At 40.5% G+C, this 25486-nt stretch overlaps 1 protein-coding gene across 3 annotated transcripts in view; it reads left to right on the forward strand.

Moving 5' to 3' along the window:
* The window catches only part of LOC134673876 (KH domain-containing, RNA-binding, signal transduction-associated protein 3-like), a 201367-nt gene that overhangs the window by 144094 nt on the left and 31787 nt on the right, over positions 1-25486 (forward strand). For all 3 annotated transcript variants that reach the window (XR_010099515.1, XM_063531930.1, XM_063531931.1), the window contains exons 3-5: positions 3286-3383; positions 13863-13979; positions 15692-15838. Coding sequence is in view for 2 of the 3 variants with exons in the window: in XM_063531930.1 (XP_063388000.1) it covers positions 3286-3383; positions 13863-13979; positions 15692-15838 (362 nt within the window). In the remaining variant the exon portion in view is untranslated. The remainder of the gene's footprint in view (positions 1-3285; positions 3384-13862; positions 13980-15691; positions 15839-25486) is intronic.

Genomic DNA, 25486 nt, shown 5'->3' on the forward strand with positions numbered 1-25486 from the left:
ATACATTTAAAAACGTGACATTTGATGAAGTGGAACTGCTGATGATGATCAGAACGGAACTCTTCAACAACGCATAGTTCACCTTTGGCGATTTGTCCTCTTCGTTATGTTTGTTAAGCAAGTTGAGTTTTTAAGCCACAATTTTATCAAGCTTGAGTTCTGATGATGGGATCCATGAGAAATCGAGGGAACTCCTCAAATTTTAAAGGCATGCGTATAGAGATTTTTGTATTTTCATCAGAAAATCAAGCATTTTCATTAAAAACTGTCGCATTTGATGAAGTGGAACTGCTGATGATGATCAGAACGGAACTCTTCAACGACGCATAGTTCACGTTTGGCGATTTGTCCTCTTCGTTATGTTTGTTAAGCAAGTTTAGTTTTTAAGCCACATTTCTGTCAAGCTCGAGTTCTGATGATGGGATCCATAAGGAATCGAGGGAACTCCTCAAATCTTAAAGGCATACGTATAGAATTTTTTGTATTTTCATCATAAAATCAAGCATTTACATTAAAAACTGTCGCATTTGATGAAGTGGAACTGCTGATGATGATCAGAACAGAACTCTCCAACGACGCATAGTACATGTTTGGTGATTTCGAATTTCGATTTTGACTTGGACTGGGACCCGGACTCATACCCGGATCCGGTTCGGACCCGGACTCGGACTCGGACTCGGACCCGGACTCGGACCCGGACTCGGACCCGGACTCGGACCCGGACCCGGACTTGGACCGGGACTCGGACCCGGACTCTGACTCAGAGACCCGGACCTTGACTTGACCCGGAAAACCACTGTGATACCTAAACTAAATAAACCACTATGATTACCTACCATAAAATGTGGGTATGATGATGCCAAACCCCTCCCGCTCAAACTCCCGTACACCGCACCGCATGCGCCGTTAAGTGGGTTAGGTTAGGTTTGAACTGCGATCCTCACAGAACCGAACAAAAGTGGGTGAGGTTTGGTTAGAACTGCGAGTCTTACAGAAACGAAATGCTACTAGAAAAGTGGGTTTGATTAGGTTCGAACTGCGATCCTCACAGAACCGAACTGCTATCAGAGAAGTGGGTTAGGTTAGGCTAGATAACTACGACCCTTACGGAAACGAAATGCTACTAGAAAGTAGGTACTGGTTTTACCTCCTTTTCTACATAGTGCACCATCTACCATAATCTTTCACCGGGCCCCATAGAAGTCGGTTTTTTTTTCTTCAAAATTATCTTAAATAACTTAAAACTATTAATTTAAAAAATGCAAAAAAAATGTATAAATTTAGTCTTAGTTTAAAACACTTTTCTGCAACAGTATAAACTATTTTTGTTGTGTGTGTGTCGCGTGGTGTCCAAATATTATAACCGGATTAACCGGAACTCTATTTTTACAAGCTTTTATTACAAGCTTTTATTTAGTTTCACCTGACCATTGTCTGTCTGTGTGTAATCAAATCTTAAAGTTAAATTTGAGCCACTTCCCGGTTTCCGATTGAGCTGAAATTTTGCATACATACGTAAGTCGGGTGACAATGCAATATTATGGTGTCATCGAGCTGATCTGATGTTAGAGACCGGAGGTGGCCATAGGAACTCTGTAATAAAACAACGAAACCTAATTGTGTTTGAAGTTTTTAGAAGTCTCGATGAGTATTAGTTGCCTGTGGAAAAAAAAAGTACAGTCGGCGATAAAAGCTTGTACCAAAAAATAATTTTTGCCAAAAACTTATTTAGTTTCACCTGACCGTTGTCTGTCTGTAATCAAATCTTGCAAGTTAAATTTGATCCACTTCCCGGTTTCCGATTGAGCTGAAATTTTGCATGCATGTATAAATCGGATGACAATGCAATATTGTGTTACCATCGAGCTGATCTGATGATGGAGACAAGAGGTGGCCATAGGAACTCTGTGATGAAACAACGCAACCTAATTGTGTTAGGGGTTTTTAGAATTGTCTCGATGAGTATTAGTTGTCTGTCGTAAGAAAAGTACAGTCAGCGATAAAAGCTTGTACCAAAAATGTAATTTTTGCCAAAACTTCCTAACTCTTCCTTTTTATAATATTACTTGTAAATTGTTTTAGCCGTACATTTTTCGTCAGTAGCCACACTTGTGGCATCTGGTGTCGAGTAGCGGTACTGATAGTTCCGCTACTTGACGCTAGATGTCGACTACGAAATAACTCGCGTTTTGGCAAGAACACTGATGTATGGAGTTACCACTCTTCATTTACTTACTTATATTTCTCTATCTTCTTCTTGTTAGGGGCTATATAAAGCTCCATAGTCTATGACACTTGACACTTGACAGACAAACATGCATGGTCCAAACCAGAAACTGTAATAACGACAAGTAGCAATTAAAAACATTGTATTATGTGTAGAGTTAAAGGTGACTCAGCTCAGGTAAGAAAGCACATCAAATTGTATGAAAGCATCTCATAACAATCAGTTAGATTCATATAATATGTATTCTCATTTCTTTTATTGATTTTATTTTCTTTTCCTTTTGTAAGATTTGATTTGTTTTCTGAAAGAGCTACGTATTTGTGATTTCATGTGCATATATGTTTATTTTTTATATCAAATTCTATAAAGTTATGTACTCACTGAGTATAATTGCATGAATTCTATAGTAATTTAAATTGTATTAATTACTCGTAATGCATGTTAATTATAAGATGTAATAATGTTTTGAAAAGATGTGTCCCGCCGAGTTTGTTGCCGGTCCCATATTGGGATACCCTCCTCCAATTGAGGGGGGATTTAAATCTTCTCGGGGCAGAGGTGTACGGTTGGAGCCGGTAAATTTATTTGACGTTCATAAGCGCATTGTAATATGCCTACTTGAATAAACTATTTTTTATCTTTTATCTTTATGTATCATTGCGATCTACTGTGATCGCCACCTACTAAACTGCAAAACGTAATTCAAGACCAAAAAAAGTAAGAAATGTTGCCACTTTTTTACTAGCGCGTCTTGTATGTAAAAATAAGTAAATAAAAGTACTTTTTCAAATCGTAGGAGCAAAGTTACTAATAAATAAATTATCTTAGCGTGATTATTTATCTATCAAAAGGAATTTATTATTTTACAAACAAATTATTGCACTGGAAACATCGTCTTACTTTTTTTGGTCTTGAATTACGTTTTGCAGTATACAGTAACTCTCGATCCAAGCCTACAACTTCAAACAGCTGCAGGATCTGATCTCGAGAGACTTTAGCTCCTCCGGGAGTTAGTCTCTATGGTATTATTGAGCTAACGTGTGGTTTGGTTTTTGCAGGCGAGTGGCGCGGCGAGCGGCGATTACTGGACATTACGAGAGACAAGCCAGTCAAGCTGTGCGTTCGAGTCGCGGTCCCCGTCAGGGACCACCCCAAGGTGAGGCGATAACTTAAATCTTATAAATAAATAAATATTATAGGATATTCTTACACAGATTGACTCTAAACTTTAAACGAGCAATTATTCTTTAAATAAATACATATAATCACGCCTATTTCCCGGAGGGGTAGGCAGAGACCACGGATTTCCACTTGCTACGATCCTGACATACCTCTTTCGGTTCCTTCACTTTCATAACATACCTCATACACGTTCGCCGGTTTAGGGTGCTCTTGACCTGACCTTTCTTCAGGATTTCCCCGATCTGATCAGAGAAAGTCCGCCGAGGTCTACCCCTTCCAACTCCAACTTCCACTTAAATAAATAAATAATACATAAATAAAATCAATATTTACTAGAGCTAGGTAGGTCAATTTGTGTAAGATCAACACAACACAGATCAACCTAGCTCCAAACTAAGCAAACCTCGTACAATCAACTGTAAAAATATGGGTGTACAAATCATCTCATAAATATGTCCCATAATTCTTATGTCAGTGAATTAAGAACTATGGGACATATTTTTGAGTAAGTTGTCTACACTCATATTTTTACAGTTAACTGTACTATGGGCGCTTGGCGACGATATACATACCTATATAGATAAAATACATACTTATACTCGTATACATAGAAAACAACCATGACTCAGGAACAAATATTAGGGTTCATCACTCAACTGAATGCTTACCGGAATTCGAACCTAGGACCATCGGCTTCGCAGGCACGGCTATTATTTATATATTTCGGGGATCTCGGAAATGGTTCTAACGATTGTGATGAAATTTGCTATAAAGGAGTTTTAGGCGTCAAAAAATCGATCTAGCTAGGTCCTATCTCAGAGAAAACGCGCATTTTTGAGTTTTTATATATTTTCCGAGCAAAGCTCGGTCTCCCAGATATTAGGTTATTAAAAGGCAATCGAAAACCCGTACTACAATGTCATCGTGTTAAATATAAACATAGCTAGGTGCGAAAATAAGGTTGAAAGTTTTTTAATCTTCTCAACGGATAAAGTCACGAATGAAGTTGAGGTGAATTTCTTCCACATATGTCTTATTGTATGAATAAAGTTAAGTCTTTGTAACCTGTCACGTGTCTAAAAATATTTTCCTCATACTAACCGGGACAAGCGTCCCCTCACATCACAATAGAACCCAAGCATTATTAATAAGGGAAGAAAGGAGCACAATAAGTTCTACACAATAACATCGAATATAACGTGGATTTACACGGACAGGCTGTATTCATAGCGCGTATCGAGTGCAGTGTGAACCTTTGTACCCCTAGGGTCCAGATAGACGCGGCAAAATCCGATAGGAAAAAACTTTGGGCCTGATTCGGATTTTGAAATAGACATCTATTAGATATCTTTTAGACATCACCAAGATACGATAACGATATGTTTAAGATCTAACCTGTCAAATTTGCCATTTGCGCGATTCTGGAGATACTCTTGAACGATTTTCACAGGATATGACTTAAAGATCCAATTCACATCTAATAGATATCTTACTCTATCTAACGTAAAAGTGACATTGGTTGCCCAAATTGCGCTGCAAAAGAGAACTAGTTGATATCTAAACTATAACGTATCTAGAATGGATCTAGTAGGTGTCGTCTCTTGTGAATATCTTGAAGTTCAAATATGGCAGTTTATGTTCGCGCAATAATAGCGAAAAAGCTGTCGACGCGTCGGCAGGCTAGGCTATACGAGTCTAAGTTTTGCGTAAAGCTCTGTTTTCCTAGGATAGCCGTACCGTCATACAGCGGCCGTCTCCATACAAAATAAAGAACCGAAACGAGAAGGCCTGTGCACACCGGCTGCGTGTGCGTGACGTGCACGTGCGCGTGCGGCGTTGTAGTATACAGATCCTTATGAGAGACGGCACACCGCTTGCGTGACGTGTGTGTGTGGCTCCAACATTTTAGCGCACGCACACGCGCACGTCACGCACACGCAAGCCGGTGTGGCTCGGCCTTAAATGAGCTTGACTTCAAATACGGGTAAATCCATTTGTCAGATTATGCGATTTTGGTATTAGTACAGTCATTATATCCAAAAAACCGACCCTACCCGTGAATAATTAGTTCTTGGATTTTTTTTTCGTAGGTCCCTCGGGGGGGTCACTGGGAGTGTAAATTCAAAAAGTAGGCTTAATCAGGCTCCTGCGTATATTCGAAAAACGGTTTTTCTTGAATAACTCGGTCATTTTTGATTTTACAGTAAAACCGTGAGGACAAAAATTGTTCAGAATTTGATTCTTTACAACTTCGTTTCCCTTCATTTATGCCGTAAAGCGTGGAACATACGAGATAATGATAATATTTTGAATTTGTTGCGTTTTTCAGGTTTAATTTCTAAAATATCGATTTTGGGGGAAAGAAGGTGGGAACCAAAATTGTTCAGAATTTGATTCTCTACAAGTTTAGTCCTTTTCATTTATGTCGTAAAGTTGAAAATAAACGAGATGTTGAAAATATTTTGAATTTGTCGCTTTTTTCAAATTCTATTTCCAAACTGATCCTAGAAGAAAAATTTTGAGGACCAAACTTGTAGAGAATCAAATTTTCTAAAATTTTTGTCCTCACGGTTTTACTGTAAAATCAAAAATGACCGAGTTATTCAAGAAAAACCGTTTTTGGAATATACACAGGACTCTGATTCAGTCTACTTCTTGAATTTACACTCCCAGTGATTCCCCTGAGGGACGTACAAAAAAAAATCCAAGAACTGATTATTCACGGGAAGGGTCGGTTTTTTGGATATAATGACTGGACTAACTTGTAGAGAATCAAATTTCCTACAATTTTTGTCCTTACGGTTTTACTGTAAAAACAAAAATGGCCGAGTTATTGAAGAAAAACCGTTTATTGGAAAAAAAAAACATTTTTTGAATATACGCAGGAGCCTGATTAAGCCTACTTTTTGAATTTACACTCCCAGTGACCCCCCCGAGGGACCTACGAAAAAAAAATCCAGGAACTAATTATTCACGGGTCAAAATCTATAATGACTGTACTATATTAATAAAATTATAATAGGGTAGATATTTGCTGAGGGTCGAATGAATTTACCCGAGTTCGAAGTTAAGCGACACAAATTTAATATGGATGAGTAGTATTTTGTAGAGCAAGTGAAAGAAAAAGTAGGGGTCGTGTCGTATCAAAGTCAAAGAGCTGGCGCAAGATAGGGAAAGCTGGAAGATACTCCACCGACAAGAGAATAACTCTTAAGTCAACGATGTGTATGGAGACGGCCGCTATATGACGGCACCGCTATCCTAGGAAAACAGAGCTATCAGAGACTGGTTTGGTAGAAGCAATGCATCGTTACGCGAATTGAATACAGCCTCAACCGTCAGTTATATAAACTGAAAGGTATCTAAACACGTGACGCAAACTCGTGCGGACACACGCGTCTGAAAAGTACTTTACACATTGACGTATAATATCTAAGGACGGGCTAATGGGGCACTAAAAATGGTACTAGTTTAGCGGTCGACACGAATTCCATCCAATCGTGCAGTATAACGCAAGTAGTTGCGACCAATAGCGCGCGTAATGCGAACTCGTCAACCAATCGCGCGCGTGATGCGAACTCATCAACCAATCGCGTTGTAGCGGTGTCACACCGCTGCTGTACTGGTCCCTGTCATGCCTCATAATTATTGCCCGTAAAGCCAGTCCCTAGATATCTATGTCAATGACTAAACAGCATAGCTGGGCCATTCTCTGAGAATATGTCTGCAGTTGTGTCTAATTGCCACGATTCTTTTCATACATTTTGTATTGGTCGCGGCAATTAGAACGCAAAAGATTTTTAAGAAAGGCCCAGCTACCAAAAAGCAGTATACCAATTTGAATGCTGTTTTTTAAACGAAAGAGTTTTCTGCCCACTAGTTTTTTTAAATATCAAGTCGGTGGCAAACAAGCATACCTGATGGTAAGCGGTCACCGTATTCTCAATCAACCTGTAATATTGTTTTATGTGTGTTAGGCCGCTCTTTAAACAGACCCAACTATAAGACCCTATACCTATACTATAATATGGGGCGTAATAGGGATTGCAATTTAGTACGAAAGTTATCAAGTACTAAAACCTAAGTGTATGGCCTAAGCTGAGCGTTCGGCGGGGCGTGCAGCGTGGCGTCGGGCTCACGAGTGATTTGAGCAGCGTGCACTAAGGCCGCTCCTATACGTTTGCATTTGTTGCATGCACGCCGCACGCCCCGGCCCGCGGCATGCTCAACTCGAGCGTCCACTCACAGCCATATTCGAACAATGACATACGTCAAATACTAGATATTGAAACGATATGGAATAGATATGTCAGTGTCAAACAAGTGTCAAAAGTGACGTTTTTGTTTGAAGAAATGTCAATTTTGACACTTGTTTGACACTGACATATCTATTCCATATCGTTTCAATATCTAGTATTTGACGTATCTCATTGTTCGAATACGGCTGTCAGGCCTTACACTAAGGGGGCAACGAAAATAGAGACTTCTACAGGAACAAAGTCGCGGGCAGAAGTTATACTAGGGTGACACTATTAAACCTTTAAACGAGAAAGTCTTTTTTATTTATATTATATTACATTTCAGAGATTTCGGAAACGGCCCTAACGATTTCGATGAAATTTGGTAAATCCCTATTTAACCCTAGGTAACAGGGGTTTTCGGGGGTGAAAAATCGATCTAGCTAGGTGTTATCTGTGGTAAAACTCGCATTTTTGATTTTTTATATGTCTTCCGAGCAAAGCTAGGTCTCCCAGTTATTACTTATTAACCACTACAATAGTAATTGACCACTCTTAACAATAAGGTTTCAAATTGGATTGTTTCTTTCTGATTTAAGAGTGGCCAACTACTATGTAGTGGCCAATAACTACCTTCATATAGCAGTCACCCACAGTCACAGTCAGTCTGCGCTATATGAATATACAGAGCACCTATGGTAGGAGTCGGTGTCCAAGTGTATGCTCAGCGCGGCCGGATGTTTGAAGTCCTCTCCATTGCCAGTCCTTGACATTGCACTGCCAGTACTACCACTTATAAATATCTACACACGTTATTTCTTATCTCGACGGCGTAAGGTGCATTATTGTGTATTTATTTGTGAAGCGTTTTGTGAGTGTGCTCGGCATACGGTTGCTCATTTTGTTACTATTTTAATTAATTTAAGATATGGTGCGTTTTTCGTGTTGAAAAATTGCAAAAGTTAAACAATACAATTTATACCGTCCGTCCGTCCGTCTGTCCGTCCGTCCGTCCGTCCGTCCGTCCGTCCGTCTGTCACCAGGCTGTATCTCACGAACCGTGATAGCTGGACAGTTGAAATTTTCACAGATGATGTATTTCTGTTGCCGCTATAACAACAAATACTAAAAACAGAATAAAATAAAGATTTAAATGGGGCTCCCATACAACAAACCTGATTTTTGACCAAAGTTAAGCAACGTCGGGAGTGGTCAGTACTTGGATGGGTGACCGTTTTTTTTTTTTGCTTTTTTGGTTTTTTTTGCATTATGGTACGGAACCCTTCGTGCGCGAGTCCGACTCGCACTTGCCCGGTTTTTTATAAGTACGGTTTCACTACTTATATTATAATTGGGAACCTAGTAAACTCTTTATTGTACAAAAAGATAACATACAATTAGTAAGAAGTACAAAGGCGAACTGATCCCTTTGAGGGATCTCTTCCAGTCTAAGTTAAGTCTATTTATTACCCCGTTACAATGATAAGTAGGTACTTATCATTTACTTGTAAGTACCTATTATTGTAAAGACGCCTTACACATAGGGGTTGAATAACACAAGTAGGGGGTACAAATGACTAGTACACGGTACCTATATACGGACGCCTCTAGGGGGAGCTTCTAAAGGTCTCAAGGACCCTCGAGCCGAGAGTGACTGCTCCTGCTTGTTAGTGCAATGGCTGCCACGATTACCTAGTGTAGGCACAGGAACATAGGTATTATCTTAGGGCCCGATTCGGATTATAAAATAGACATCTTTTAGACATCACCAAGATACGATAACGATATGTTTAAGATCTAACCTGTCAAATTTGACATTTGCGTGATTCTGGAGATACTCTTGAACGATTTCCTCAGTATATGACTTAGAGATCTAATTCACATCTAATAGATATCTTACTCTATCTAACGTAAAAGTGACATTGGTTGCCCGAATTGCGTTGCAAAAGAGAACTAGTTGATATCTAAACTATAACGTATCTAGAATGGATTAGTACGTGTCGTCTCTTGTGAATATCTTGAAGTTCGAATACGGCAGTTAGTATAGGGACCGTGCGCGTTGGAGGGTCAGCCATCTTGTGGCCTGAATTGGAATCATATGTGCACATGGGGGTCCCTTTGTTTCCCATAAAGTTTTAAGTCATAATGTATTGTTTGTCATATTATCGTTAGTCATAAAACTGAAACCGTTAACTTTTCAGGATTATCGTAAGGGTATTCTATAGATAAGTTAGGTAAAAAAAACCAGGCAAGTGCGAGTCGGACTCGCGCACGAAGGGTTCCGTACCATAATGCAAAAAAAGGCAAAAAAAACGGTCACCCATCCAAGTACTGACCCCGCCCGACGTTGCTTAACTTCGGTCAAAAATCACGTTTGTTGTATGGGAGCCCCACTTAAATCTTTATTTTATTCTGTATTTGTTGTTATAGCGGCAATAGAAATACATCATCTGTGAAAATTTAGCTAGCTAGCTATCACGGTTCGTGAGATACAGCCTGGTGACAGACGGACGGACGGACGGACGGACAGCAGAGTCTTAGTAATAGGGTCCCGTTTTACCCTTTAGGTACGGAACCCTAAAAAAAGGTTAGGTTAGGTTTATTTTATAGCAATCCTGAAAAGTTACGCGTGTCTTGAGAAAAACCAATTATGACTAACGAAAATTCGGACAAACAATACATTATGACTTAAAACTATTTGGGAAACAACACATGTACATTGCCAAGGCAAGTACTACCATCTACCGTTCTCGTCGGTACGTTTCCTTGTGCATAGGTTCTGCCATCTTGTGGGCTACATCGGAAGCATAAACGACACATTCACGGTTATACTTACTTTACTCTTTGCATTTACGCCTCGCCCAAAAATCTGATGGCTCCTATGCTGCCCTGTACATTTCATGCACGGGGCCTATCCAAAGATAACATTTTGATATTGAACGTAGCAGTGAACTCGACAGAAGCGAGGTCGCACACGGTGACATTTTTCAAAATCTCATTAACAAACACCATACATTATGTAAATTGTGTTGGTATAGCTCAAACGGATTAGGCAGCGCTTTCGATTAAATCTCAGTAAAGTAAAGCCAGCGTGAATTTTTCCAACGTCATCATATTTCAACTAATTTACACAGTAAAACCTTAACAATTTATACAATTGTAATTGTTTTATATAATTGTATATGACCGCATGTGTAATCTTCTTATTCCTGTAATTTATTTCGTGCACTACCTGTTTTTAAAAGTTTTCTATTCTTTATATCCTGCTACCCCAAGGTTGTCTGGAAGAGATCGCTTACAGCGATAAGACCGCCTGTTGCTACCATTATTTACACTGTAAATCTGTTATTGTATTTTTCTTTGTGGTGCAATAAAGAGTATTTACTTACTTACACCTTCCTCAAGAATCACTCTACCTATGTATTAATAGGTGAAAATCGTATGAAATTCCGTTCAGTAGTTTTTGAGTTTTGGAGCTGTCTTATACTGTCTGACCACCTTTTGTACCATATTTCATGCAAAATAAAGTTATTTGTATTTGATGTAGTAAACTGACGTTTTCCCCTAGATTTGCGGATAAAGGGGTGCTAGGTAAAGGGACCCACTGATTACCAGTTCGCTGGACGATATCAGCCCTTCAGTTGTTCGGCATTGTCACCTTTTGCGTTTAATTGACAGGCTAATATCATCTGGCGAACTGGTAATGGTCCATCGATCTCGTCTCGAAATTGCGAGCGTCTAACCGAGATTATGTTCGTTGCGTGATTCGTGATACGAACTATCAATACAGAAAATGTCTACATTTATGCCATCAAATGGCACGCCATTTTGTGAACAAGTTAATTCTAATTACCAACAGTTGCGGCATATATTTGAGAAGTTGGACAAGTCAAACTAAGCCACACCCGAAACGGGGACCAAAACCAACTCAAACAAGCCGAGTATTATCCGGATAGTTGGGTTATTATGTGTGCCCAACGCGCATAACGACACAAACTGACATTGGCTACGTTTAAACCAAAGAGAATAGACTGTATAGAGAGTTACTGTCTGTAAAATCTTTCCACATGGATTTTTTTGTTGAAATAGCTCAGAAACTTAATCTCTTCCTGAATGGAAACTTTCTTTGATTCTTTACAATGTACAAGTAGATTGTTAACCAATGGATGAAATGATATCTTTACCCGAGTAAAACACTCTACTTTTCAGTTCGAATACGAGGAAAGTAAAAAACATGTCTTTTTGGGGGAAAATATTTATTATTTGTCTTTTTTAAACATGGCTAATTTATTATATCATTTCTTGATACTTTCAATTAACCATTTAGGTAAAAGTATCGTTATTTATGGAATGGAGAGTTACTTAATTATTAGAATGGAAATTGTATAACAAATCAATTATAACCAAATTTTAATTGTTACCTAATGTAAAAAACATCGTACGTTCACTTGAAAAGTAAAATGCTCTAGTGCAGAAACATATCACATTCATCACTTTATTAACCCTCTTTCAAAGCATGAGAAACGAAAACATAATGCAATATGAACAAGCTTGACTTAGAAAAGACAAACTAACCCAAAGCGCGGGCCACTTGCAACTCAAACAGACCGGAGTATTTACTAACGGCATGAGGACCGCGTAGAGAGAGGTTATATATTATGTGTGTTCAGGATATGGCGAGGACTGAAAAAACAACTCGAACGGGCCTGTTCAAAATTGATATTATTATAACTATCTCAGTTCTCCTGCTCTGTACGCCTTGTGCAAATTTCATAGCGTGACGTGATGTACGCGTTTGCGTTAAGTGTCATTTTGTATGGGATTTTGAGTTTCCAAAACGTCCCGCTTGGCGCGCTTTTCTAAATCCCATACAAAAATAGATATAACACAAACGCGAACGCTCGTCACGCTATCATTTCTGTGTAAGCAAAGAAAATTGAGAGTATAGAGACTTATTATCATAGTATGTAGTCACAGTAAATTTACTGCCATCTTTCGACACAGGATTAAAACTTTTAGAACATCATATGACTGACCCGTGTTCCTTCACTGATATTGTTAAAATTGTTAAATATAAAACGGTGTCGCAATCTACTCGAGTATAGGCCCCGTGCATAAACTATAGGGGGCAGCATAGGAGCCGTCATATTTTTGGCGCGAGGTGTAAATGTGTCGTTTTTGCTTCCGATTTAGCCCACAAGATGGCAGAACCTACTAGGAAACGTACCGACGAGAACGGTAGATGGTAGCACTTGCTTTGGCAATGTACATGTGCACATACGTTTCCGATTCAGGCCACAAGATGGTCGACCCTCCAACGCGCACGGTCCCTATAGACCAAAGGTATGGGGCCATCTTTTCGAGCATAATTTTTTCTCGATATTCCGAGGCGCGTTCTTTTCATAGACTTTATTTATCTTATAAATATACTTCATAGATCTTTGATATAAGTAAGACGTCTACAATAGAACAATATTAGCCCGTACAACATCATCAACAGACCGGGGGGGGCTACCGCGAAAACCGAAATTCGCAAATCTTTCTCTTTTACTCCAATGAAGGCGTAATTAGAGTAACAGAGGACGATGCATGCAATTTGCGAACTTCAATTTTCGCGGCTATAGCCCGGACTAGATGCTGCAGTGATTGGAACACTTGTTCCGAGATTGGCAGAGTCCCGCGCGCCATTTTGTAAATTGCTTTACATTCGAGCGGAGTACGATGTAGTATCTAGCGAACAAGCAGGATGATTTGCTGCCATCTGTTCAATTTGTTGCTGTATCGCTGGCTGTAACGGATATTGTGCATTTTAGACTAACACAACAATAAAAACAGAAGGATGTAGACAGTTTCTGACTTTAAGGTTTTATGTTTACAAGTTTTTACATATTTATCTTGCCCTGTTAGTACTTAATGTTATTGTGAGTTAAATCTCGGATGCTAAATTTGACCCACTTGAGCTTTCCGATTGAGCTGAAATTTTGCATACAGTCATATACGTAAATCGGATGACAATGCAATATTAGTAGTTGCGGAGATAAAGCGAGGGGAATGATCGGACAGACAGACAGACGCACGAGTGATCTTATAAGGGTTCCGTTTTTCCTTTTGAAGTACGGAACCCTAAAAATGAACTTTTTGCCAATAACTCTATTTTGGTTTGGAATTTATCTTATTTACTATATTTAAACATATTTTAATATATTTGTTCGCAGTTCAACTTCGTCGGCAAGCTGTTGGGGCCAAAAGGCAACTCTCTGAAGAGGTTACAAGAAGATACGCTATGCAAGATGGCCGTGCTCGGCCGTGGATCCATGAAAGACAGACAGAAGGTACGTTACACTAAACTAAAGCAGTAATACGTTATACTAAGGTACGTTATATTAAAGCAGTAATACGTTATACTAAGGTACGTTATATTAAAGCAGTAATACGTTATACTAAGGTACGTTATATTAAAGCAGTAATACGTTATACTAAGGTACGTTATACTAAAGCAGTAATACGTTATACTAAGGTACGTTATACTAAAGTACGTTATACTAAGGTACGTTATACTAAAGCAGTAATACGTTATACTAAGGTACGTTATACTAAAGCAGTAATACGTTATACTAAGGTACGTTATACTAAACTACAGAATAGAATAGAAAAAGTTTATTTGGTGTCAAAATAAAACTTAACCTAAAAATACATCTTATTCTAATACATATACGTACTAACACCAAAATGGATGCCACTCAGCATTTGCCGATGGCTAACATACTTAGCCATGGCGCTGGTTTTCTGGTATAACTATATCTGTGATTGTAAACTCTGTACAGGATGTTTTTTAATTTATTGTGCATGCAACCAGAGAGAAAAACACAATAAAACACAATAAAAATAAACTAAGCTATGACGTGGGAGAAGGTGAGCTTAACCAGACAAAAAAACAGTAAATACGAGGCCGCCCTTCTCTAGTTAATTCAGTCCGAAATAACTAGACGGGTAGTCTATCTCGCGAGATACTTTCGCGGCGCTACTAAGCTAAACCCACTGGCCTAAGGTTATGGCAGTGGGTCGACACTCCTCCTTTCGGGCATACTCGGCTCCGTTCGGCTCAGCAGCAATTATTAGGTTTGACACAACTTGACGTACCTTTGCGTGCACGACCACAGATAAGATAATGACTTGAATTTTGACCACCCTAAATATTCGTCCAGCAGCATGATTCGTCCCTGAACCGCTGTCAAACTCCCGTTTATGAAGTGTCATTTGTGTACAATCGCCATCAGATATATCGGAGCGGCTAAGGTGCTCACAAATATCTGAACACGCACTCTAACGCCTTGACAAAAGAGGCGTGTTCAGATATTTGTGAACATCTTGGCCGCTGTGATATATCTGATGGCGACTGTACGGTAATGTACTATTATTTATTCTGTGGTTATGGTGACATCATCAGGCAAGTTTGCCACGAACCACGAATAGGTACTTCTGATATTTTTGCCTCTGTTAAGGGGATTATTTTACTTCGATATTTAAAAATTATGTGGACTGTATTTAAACAAATTACGAGACGAGATACGAAACGATATACCGTGGAACTTAGGACAGGCTAGGTCAATTGGTAAAAGCACTCACCTTGCTGAGCTGTAGATGACGGTGCAGCTCTCGGTGGAGGCTGGCGCAGGCTTCTCAGACCTTCGGCTCGTCTAGACTTACCTCGAACCCGAGTTACCTGGACCAGCGTGGACACCGAAACGGAGCAGGAGCAGTGCTTCTTCAACTGATTAGCCTTCCACAATGAGTACACACAGTTTACAGACGAAATTGAATCTTTTAAATGAACCGAGACGATAATATTCGAAAATAATAATTAGCGCAGCGAGATGCGCCCGACATGTTACATTCGCGATACGAGAAGGGGAGGAAGTATAGTTTTTTTTTTTTAAGTTTGAACGATAATGTTGCCAGGCGAAATTATTTTAAGACTACAATCCTTAACAGCCTCGTTATAATACATTATTGCCTCTTATAATCTCGCTTTATGTTTCTCCAGGAAGAAGAGCTCCGCGTGTCTGGCGACCCGAAGTTCTCCCACTTAGCTGAAGAGCTCCACGTTGAAGTGAGCGCGTTCGCCACGCCCGCCGAGGCGCATGCGCGAGTTGCGTACGCGCTTGCGGAACTACGACGATTTCTAGTACCGGTAAGTCTATAGACAGGCGATGGGTGAATGCCATAATCGCCACGCTTGGCAGGCGGGTTGGCGATCGCAGTCGAGCACATCGAACTTAAGGGACGCTGCTGCCCGTCCACCGGTGGTCTTGGACGTAGTTTAAGGACATATCCGGGTCCCAAATGGGGGAGGCCTAAGTACAGCAGTGGACCTCTTATGGCTGAGATGATGATGATGAAGTCTATAGCTTTACTTACTTACTTGGCTGGCGCGATGACCCACGGCGCGATTCGGGAAATGAATTAGAGATTAACTAGATACGATATAGTAAAGATATGTGACGTACCACGAGTAAAGGTACCTTATTGGCGCTTACGCTATTATCAATGTCGCTCCAATATTATTGCGGCGCTATGTGACGTAAGCGCCGGCCGCCATAAGATACCTTTTTTTTTTGAATTTCACATATCTTCACTATTTCATATCTAGTGAATCTCTAATTCATTTCCCGAATCGCGGCGCCAGCCGCCATAAGGTACCTTTTGCTGTGGAACGTCACATATCTTTACTATTTCATATCTAGTGAGTCTCTAATGCATTTTCCGGATCGAGCCGATAATGTGTAAGAAAACTCAGTTTGAAAACATTCAAATTTGTCAGTTGTGGGCGCATTGACAATTATCACGCTTAGTTAACCCTACAAATTGCAGACTACGCTGAAATATTGGTCGCCCATCGAACTGGGCCTACCGCACACCACGTTCGACCTGTTGCGTCCCTGTCACACTTATGTACGTATTCACAAGTGCGACAGAGATGCAACACGTCGAACGTGGTTCGCGGTAGACCCTTTGGAGTGCGGCGGTCCGGAAGCTAACACGTAATTATTCAAACGAATACGAACTATACAGCCACAGTGAACTATACAGGGTGGTTTCGGGGTCATATATATGTAGCAAGAGATCACGAGACATGATACAGAATTCAAAGATGAGCCTAATGATGTTGTTAGTTATTGTTTATCACCAAAAATAATGATCATTTTTCAGGTGACAAGTAGAAAATAATTTTTGCATACAATTTGGTCACCCTCAATGTCACGTATATTGTCGCTTTACTTTACATACAGCATATTATTATGACAAAAGTCATAGGGTAACCATGATTACTTAATACCTATAAGATTAATTATAATTTAAAAATGAGTAAAATTTAACTAATTGTCTTTTAATCAAATACTAATGCCATATGATAATGTGGACCATTTACAGAGTCAGAAAAGTGGTTTTGGATCACGACCCAGAAATCACCCTGTATTACCTAGCCAATAATGGTTGGTGCACATGTGACCACATTGTGAACTCTATTGCTTACGTAACAAGGGTGGCACAATGGAAACAAATTAGTGGGTAAGGCAAGCGACAATTGCGGCTAGTTGTGCAAAATTGAACCCTGTTACTTACGCATCAAGGGTGAATGATATATGTATACAAACAGAAGAGAGTGAGTGGCTAATGCGGGTGACGGGTGCGGTAAAGTAGGACACTTTACAGCACTAAATACTGGCTTTATGTCAGCTAATTTTGTTGCGATAAAATTGGTTAGGTTGTTTATACGGTCCGGTTCGAAGGACCAAGAAATGTTTAGATTGTTTATACGATCCAGTTCGAAAGACAAAAAAATTGTGCAGACGTCATAAAGCCAATAATGTAATAATGTGCTCGGACTCTCCCTCCGAGGGTTACGTGCTTTTTAATATTTGTTGTTATTGCGGTAACAGAAATACATCATCTGTGAAATTTTCAACTGTCTCGCTGTCACGGTTCATGAGATACAGCCTGGTGACAAAAAGACGGATAGACGGACAGTAGTAGTGTGTTTATGCCGCTCCGAGATCAGAACTTTTCCGCCAGAGGGCGACAGTATGTATGCGCAAGGTAGTGACAATTTAGTTCACCCTACTCCCCGCTAGATGGCGCCACTGTGTATGCGCAACGTTAGTTCCAAAGGTCGCCGCTAGATGGCACCACTGGTTAGTTCACCCTACTCCCCGCTAGAGGCGCCACTGTCTATGCGCAACGTTAGTTCCGAAAATATCCGCCAGCCCCGCCGGAGGGCGACAGTATGTATGCGCCGCTGGTTAGTTCACTCTACTCCCCGCTAGAGGCGCCACTGTGTATGCGTAACGTTAGTTCCAAAAATCCCCACCAGCCCTGCCTGGGGGCGACAGTATGTATGCGCAAGGTTAGTTCTAAAAATCCCCACCAGCCCTGCCTGGGGGCGACAGTATGTATGCGCAACGTTAGTTCCAAAAATCCCCGCCAGCCCTGCCTGGGGGCGACAGTATGTATGCGCAACGTTAGTTCTAAAAATCCCCACCAGCCCTGCCTGGGGGCGACAGTATGTATGCGCAACGTTAGTTCCAAAAATCCCCACCAGCCCTGCCTGGGGGGCGACAGTATGTATGCGCAAGGTTAGTTCCTAAAATCCCCACCAGCCCTGCCTGGGGGCGACAGTATGTATGCGTAACGTTAGTTCCAAAATTATCCGCCAGCCCTGCCTGGGGGCGACAGTATGTATGCGCAACGTTAGTTCTAAAATTCTCCCGCCAGAGGGCGACAGTATGTATGCGCAACGTTAGTTCCAAAAATCCTCACCAGCCCTGCCTGGGGGCGACAGTATGTATGCGTAACGTTAGTTCCAAAATTATCTGCCAGCCCTGCCAGAGGGCGACAGTATGTATGCGTAACGTTAGTTCCAAAATTATCCGCCAGCCCTGCCTGGGGGCGACAGTATGTATGCGCAACGTTAGTTCTAAAAATCCCCACCAGCCCTGCCTGAGGGCGACAGTATGTATGCGCAACGTTAGTTCCAAAAATCCCCACCAGCCCTGCATGGGGGCGACAGTATGTATGCGCAACGTTAGTTCCTAAAATTTCCGCCAGCCCCGCTGGAGGGCGACAGTATGTATGCGCAAGGTTAGTTCTAAAAAGCCCCCGCCAGAGGGCGACAGTATGTATGCGCAACGTTAGTTCCAAAAATCCCCACCAGCCCTGCCTGAGGGCGACAGTATGTATGCGCAACGTTAGTTTCAAAACCATCCGCTATGAAATGAATAGATGTCTCCACTTTGTATGTGAGTTGTTGAATCGCTTAAATGAATAGATATCCCTAGTGGCGCCTTCGTCGGTGGACACCGCTAGTTAGTTCCAAAAATCCCCGCCAGGCCCGCCAGAGGGCGACAGTATGTATGCACAACGTTAGTTCTAAAACCATCCGCTATGATATGTATAGATGAGCAGCCGTCTGAGTATTTCTAAAAAAGTCCGCAGAGTCAGAGGGGGTTCATGGTAAGTTAATTAATCTTGGTCAAGCAAATCTAGTCAGTAGAAAAAGGCGGCAAATTTGAAAAATCGTTTGAATAGTTCGAAAATCGTGTGTCATTTATATCTTATCTGTGGAAATGTTTTGTTTACATTTCATCGCTGTTCGATGTACATTCCTGCCTTTTGTTCGTTTCCTAGGGTTACCATACTTTAGTTTGCTTTACATTGCTTCTGACATATCCGGCTTGACAGACTATCGATTCGCTTAACAATATAGATGTCGCTAGTGGCGCCTCGTCAGTGGACACCGCTAGTTAGTTCCAAAAACATCCGCTATGAAATTGCAAAAAGGCCCATCATGTTTGTTTTAAAATATGAGACATATATCGGCGTTTTTTTTAATACCACGTCAGTGGCAAACAAGCAGACGACCCCACCTGACAGTAAGCAGTCACCGTAGCCCATGGACGCCTGCGAATTCAATAGTTTACACGGATGCACTTTTATTTGCGGTTGGTTTTGTCGCTTGTGCTTATCAAATGTATGGAGTTTGTAGTTTACCAACCGTAAAGGGGTTTTTCTTTTATTATACCACATTGGTGGCAAATAAGCATACAGTCCGTCTGATGGTAAGTTGTTACCGTAGCCTTTGGACGCCTGCAACTCCAGGGTGGATACAAGCGCGCTGCCGACTGCCCAAAGATTCAATAACTTTGTTTTAAAATATGAGGCTTATATCGGCGTTTTTTTTAATACCACGTCAGTGGCAAACAAGCAGACGACCCCACCTGACAGTAAGCAGTCACCGTAGCCCATGGACGCCTGCGAATTCAATAGTTTACACGGATGCACTTTTATTTGCGGTTGGTTTTGTCGCTTGTGCTTATCAAATGTATGGAGTTTGTAGTTTACCAACCGTAAAGGGGTTTTTCTTTTATTATACCACATTGGTGGCAAATAAGCATACAGTCCGTCTGATGGTAAGTTGTTACCGTAGCCTTTGGACGCCTGCAACTCCAGGGTGGATACAAGCGCGCTGCCGACTGCCCAAAGATTCAATAACTTTGTTTTAAAATATGAGGCTTATATCGGCGTTTTTTTTAATACCACGTCAGTGGCAAACAAGCAGACGACCTCGCCTGACAGTAAGCAGTCACCGTAGCCCATGGACGCCTGCGAATTCTATTGTTACCACGGATGCATTTTTATTTGCGGTTGGTTTTGTCGCTTGTGCTTATCAAATGTATGGAGTTTGTAGTTTACCGACCGCAAAAAGATCCAGATTTTTTTTTTTATATACTACGTCGGTGGCAAACAAGCATCCGGCTCACCTGATGGTAAGCAGCCACCGTAGCCTTTGGACGCTTGCAAGTTCAGACTTTTGAAACCTATACATCATCATCATCATCATCATTATTATCATTAGACCCTCAGGAAAACCTCGACAGGGGACACCTCCGGCCCCCCTGCTCATGAAGTATTTAGGGTTTCTAGCACACTTATTTACGGTTGATTTTGTCTCTTTTGGTTATCAAATGTAGTTTGTAGTTTGCAGACTGCAAAAAGGCCCAGATTTTTTTTTTTTAATAATACGTCGGTGGCAAACAAGCATCCGGCTCACATGATGGTAAGCAGTCAACGTAGCCTATGGATGCCTGCAACTTTAGAGTTGTTACATGCGCGTTGCCGACTGCAAAAAGGTTCAATAAGTTTTTTTCTTTTTTTATATACCACGTCGGTGGCAAACAAGCACACGGCCCGTCTGGTAGTGAGCAGTCACCGTAGCCTATGGACGCCTGCAATTTCGAGATGCTACATGCGCGTTGCCGATCGTTGAGATGTAGACCGTGACGTTCGAAAACAAAAAGTCGTATGTGACTGTAAACTTCCATTCACCGTAGAATTTGACAGATAGAGAGAGTTTGAATTAAGTATTGTAACCTTAGTCAGATAATGAAGCTTATTTGAAAGATTATTAACTCTAAGTACTAGAAATAAAGTAGATTTTACTAATGCTGTAATTCTGTAATGCGACATGGTCATGAAACTCGTGCGATGTTGGGGGTATACTCTTCAATCTTTTCAATCGGAATGGTCAGAGGTCAGAGTTCAGAGGTCAGAAAGTCCGTGAGGGACAGAACATACGCAAAGTGAAGAAATTGAAAACACGTTTTAATATACCTGACAACATATCAAGCATAACCTACGTAACTTGGTCGGGTTATTTGTTACCTAACATAAACCATACTAAATTCACTGTGGGGAATTAAAAAAAAATGTGAGTGTGTGACAAGGACAAACAATAATAACGCTTTCTCTGCTACTCCTACTGAAAGATTACATAAGACTATCTCGTTTGGTCATTTCCCCCTCCCAGTCCCTCCCCCCACCAGTTCCAATTATAATATCATAAATGAGATCACAATACCTGCAACCTGTAACTGACGCATACGCTTTCTAAAATTAATTAAAAAATCAGAAAATAACAATGGAGTACGTCATTGAACTCGTTGCGAGGCTGTGGTTTAGTAACAAGGGGTTAGGGTACAATTATAAATGTGGAGATAGCGACGAAACAAATATTGCATTCATCTCATCAATCGAGGCGCTGGCACCTGACGTGGACATTTACAAGTGGGAGGCGGCCCGGATCGATCTCAAGAAGCTGATCAAAGAACTTCTGGAGGAGAGGAGCATCCTTCAGTTACACTCGGGATACCATGCGGAGGGGCTTTTGCTGGAGGTGCTAAGAAAACACAACATTAGATCATTCCTCTCCGTGCCTCTTAAACAGAAAACTTTAATCTGGAAAGACGCGGGGGTGTGGTTCGTAGAGGTGACCAACCCGAAAATCATCAAGAGAACTTATGTGTTTTTTGACTTCGAATAAGTGTACGTCTGTGTATGTCTGAAATAAAAAAATGTTTAAAAGTGAATGACTATTTATTTATTTACCAATCATTTAGGTATTTTATAATGTTCCCAATGCGAGTACAAAAAAAATGCAAAAGCTGGTTTTTCAAAATTCGTTGTTAAGGGGCTCCTTGGCGCTAATGACATTCGATCTGAATCCTTTAGTTTTCTAATGTTTTTAAAGTGAGAACTTCTTTAGCGGCGTTGGGCACTTTCTGAGACAGCGATCACGTGATCGTAACGTTTAGATGGCCACTCAAATAGATGGCAATTAAATCAATAAAGAAAAACTCAATGACATTACATGAAAAAGGTTCTAATCTTGTACGGGTTGAAATACGAGGATCTCACAGTTACATTCAAACTTTATATCACTCAAATATAATTCAATAAAGCTACATCTTGATGAAATCGCTAATAAAAGTGAACTCTAGTAATGGTGAATAAAACTCAAAATATCATGATCAAATATATTTAGATGCGAGATCTGCAAGGTAACTTTACAATTTCTATTCGAATTTTAAAGAATTAACTGTACAAATTTGAATTTTAAACAAGCTCACTGACCAGCAATTTCGGACTAAAGTTTTTCAATAGAAAGGAGGATACATAGTGCTGCAGACATTTTGGCCTAGTCATTGAGTTTTCACTTCTGTCGGCACTCCCGGAGTGCAATCCGTTGTTTTTTTGTAGCTATAATAGCAACGACTTTTAGCAATATAGTATGCCATATTTACTTCAAAGTTCATTGTCTTCGAGATATTCGACATCAAGTTGAACAATTTTAGGCCAACAACCTGGTTTTCAGGCCATAGCTTTTGTGTTAATTATTTTAAAATTTACATCTCTGACCAGTTTTTAGAGACGTCAAAGACAAACCCAAATATGCAGATTTCGTACATGTAAGATCCTTCACAGCAATCCAGCTACGAAAAAAGTGTTATTTTTAGACAATGTTTAAAAAAATCATAAAAAAATAAGTATTCATTAGTTTCAAAATCCGGTAGACAAGAATGGAGATTAAAGATTGAAGAATCGGTAGCCATTTGTCTTATAATTCTATCTGAAGTGTAAATGTAGAAGTAACGGCTCAAACCTTGTCAAATATCGATGAAAACCGCGGGGAGCCCCTTAAGGTGAGGTTGTGTAGAGCAATGTTTCAGAGTTACTAAGCGTGTGTCATCATCGTCGTTAAAAATATATCAAGTTCGATTTCAAACAAAAACAAGACCTAACCTAATCAAAGCAAGTGCTATACCATCTACATATTATGCATAGTAGGTTCTGCCATCTTGTGGGTCCCATTGGAAGTATAAACGTCACATTTACGTCTCGCGCCAAAAATCAGATGGCTCCTATGCTGTATAGTTCATGCATGCTCCCTATTGTCAGTTCAGTACGGTGGCGCTTAAGCAATGTCAATGTGAAAACAAATCCGTTTAAAATTACAAGGAGGGATTTCATATCATCGCTAAGTAGGCGAAAGTGTGTCTGTCTGTCTGTTTGTCTGTTACCTCTTCACGCTTAAGCCGCTGAACCGATTTAGTTGAAATTTGGTATAGAGATAGTTCGAGTCCTGGGGAAAATCAGGGATATCATTCCTGAAGAGAGTGCAAAGGCGGGTGGAATTGAAAGGGTTAATGGCATTGCCTAATGATTGAAGTAAGCAATGAGCATATTGAATGATTGCTATTAGCATTATCCAGGCGCTATACCTACTTTAGCTGCTGTCACTAATTCCACGCAGACGAAGTCGCGGGCAAAAGCTAGTATTTCAATATTTTCGCTAGGATTTTTTGATTGTTTAGTACAAAAATCAACTTTACTTAAATGTAATAAGGTTGACATCTGTTGCGGGGTAGCAGAACTTCTGTGATTGTAGCTCAACTATGCGACGCTAGATGGGCTACTCGTATCTTCAAAAATAAAAATCGTAGATGCAATTTCGACATAATTTCCTTTACTGTAAAGTTCAAATTATTGTAATGGGCTAGGGCTCATAGGATAATCTCTTTCGAAATAAGAAAATATGGTCAATCATCCTTTAGATAGCGTTGCGTTTGTAGTAGTGTGCATGTTGACGACATAGGTTTCCAGACCGCAGGGAAGCATCATATATTTGTTAATGCCTGGAAGATTGAGGCCTGTCTGCCCATGCTGATGCCAGCTCTGAGCTTATTGAATCGCCTTTCTTGGAACTCTTCAACGTACTTTCGGTCATTGGTTCATTTGTCTTAGAGTTTGGTAAAATGACATTCGGTGTATATGTTCAGTGGGCATGCTAAGGGTTATATTTGCAAAAACCCAGGTGTTGAGTTTGGTTAATGCTTGAGAGCTCCATGTGCATTTGGCCTGTTTAGTGTCCATATTATGCAGACGCACTGCTTGCCACCATTTGAATATTGTCTTTAGAGCTCTTTGCATTAGGTTGAATATCGTGTGGAAGAAGAAGAAGTTTTGAGTAGAAACAATGTTAGACTAATAATGGACTGACGGATATAGGCTGTCAGTAGTCCTTTTTCCCTGCTTTTGCTTTTGCTATGAAGTTTACCTTGACCCGAGTCCAATTATCTGGTACGATTCACCACGCGAAACTTGCTCTGAATATTATGGCCAGATGCAGATTGCTGTAAAAGCGCCGCTGATTTAAATCAAAAAGTTTGGTCTAAAGATGTTTCTTGCTATATTCCAGTCGATATTGCGTGCCACTGTGGATTCGAGGATTCCTATGGGCGCAAAGCTGTGTTTATTACTGGTTGAGTATGAACCGGGGAAGTGGGTGTCTCTGAGCAAGTTCCTCTTCCGTGTTCATAAATGTGCCATCTAGTGTTTAAGGAGACCGAGATAGTTGGTTGGTGTCTTGGAGAGTATTATGTAAGTTCATGCTCCTTTATGAGTTTGGGCAATATCAGGAGGCACCCCGTACGATTGCCCTGTCTAGACGGAACCACAGTAAAAAAAGTAACAGTGAACCGACGCCCTTGATGATTGCGTTAATGCAGACACCTCATAAGAACACAGTAGGATTGTGACAGACTTTAACACAACTGCCCATAAGACAAAGAACATTTCAAATAAGACCCGCTAGCCCTGTAAGTGGTACCGAGCTACTAACAATGGCAATGTATGCAACTCGGGTGCGCGCGGCAACAGAACAAGTCACAACAGAACAGGTCACAACAGAACAGATCATAACAGATCAGGTTAGAACAGAACAGATCACAACAGAACAGCTCTCAACAGAACAGGTTAGAACAGAAAAAGATAGAACAGAACAGAACAGAACAAGATAGAACAGAACATAAAAGAACAGAACATAAAAGAACAGAACAAGATAGAACAGAACAGATCACAACAGAACAGGTTTTGGAATTGATCTGTTTTAATTGTTAACAGAATGGGTATGGTACTACGGGTATCATAGAGCATTGACTGAATA

This window comes from Cydia fagiglandana, chromosome 19, assembly GCF_963556715.1.
Source record: "Cydia fagiglandana chromosome 19, ilCydFagi1.1, whole genome shotgun sequence".
In the NCBI taxonomy this organism is placed as follows: domain Eukaryota; kingdom Metazoa; phylum Arthropoda; class Insecta; order Lepidoptera; family Tortricidae; genus Cydia; species Cydia fagiglandana.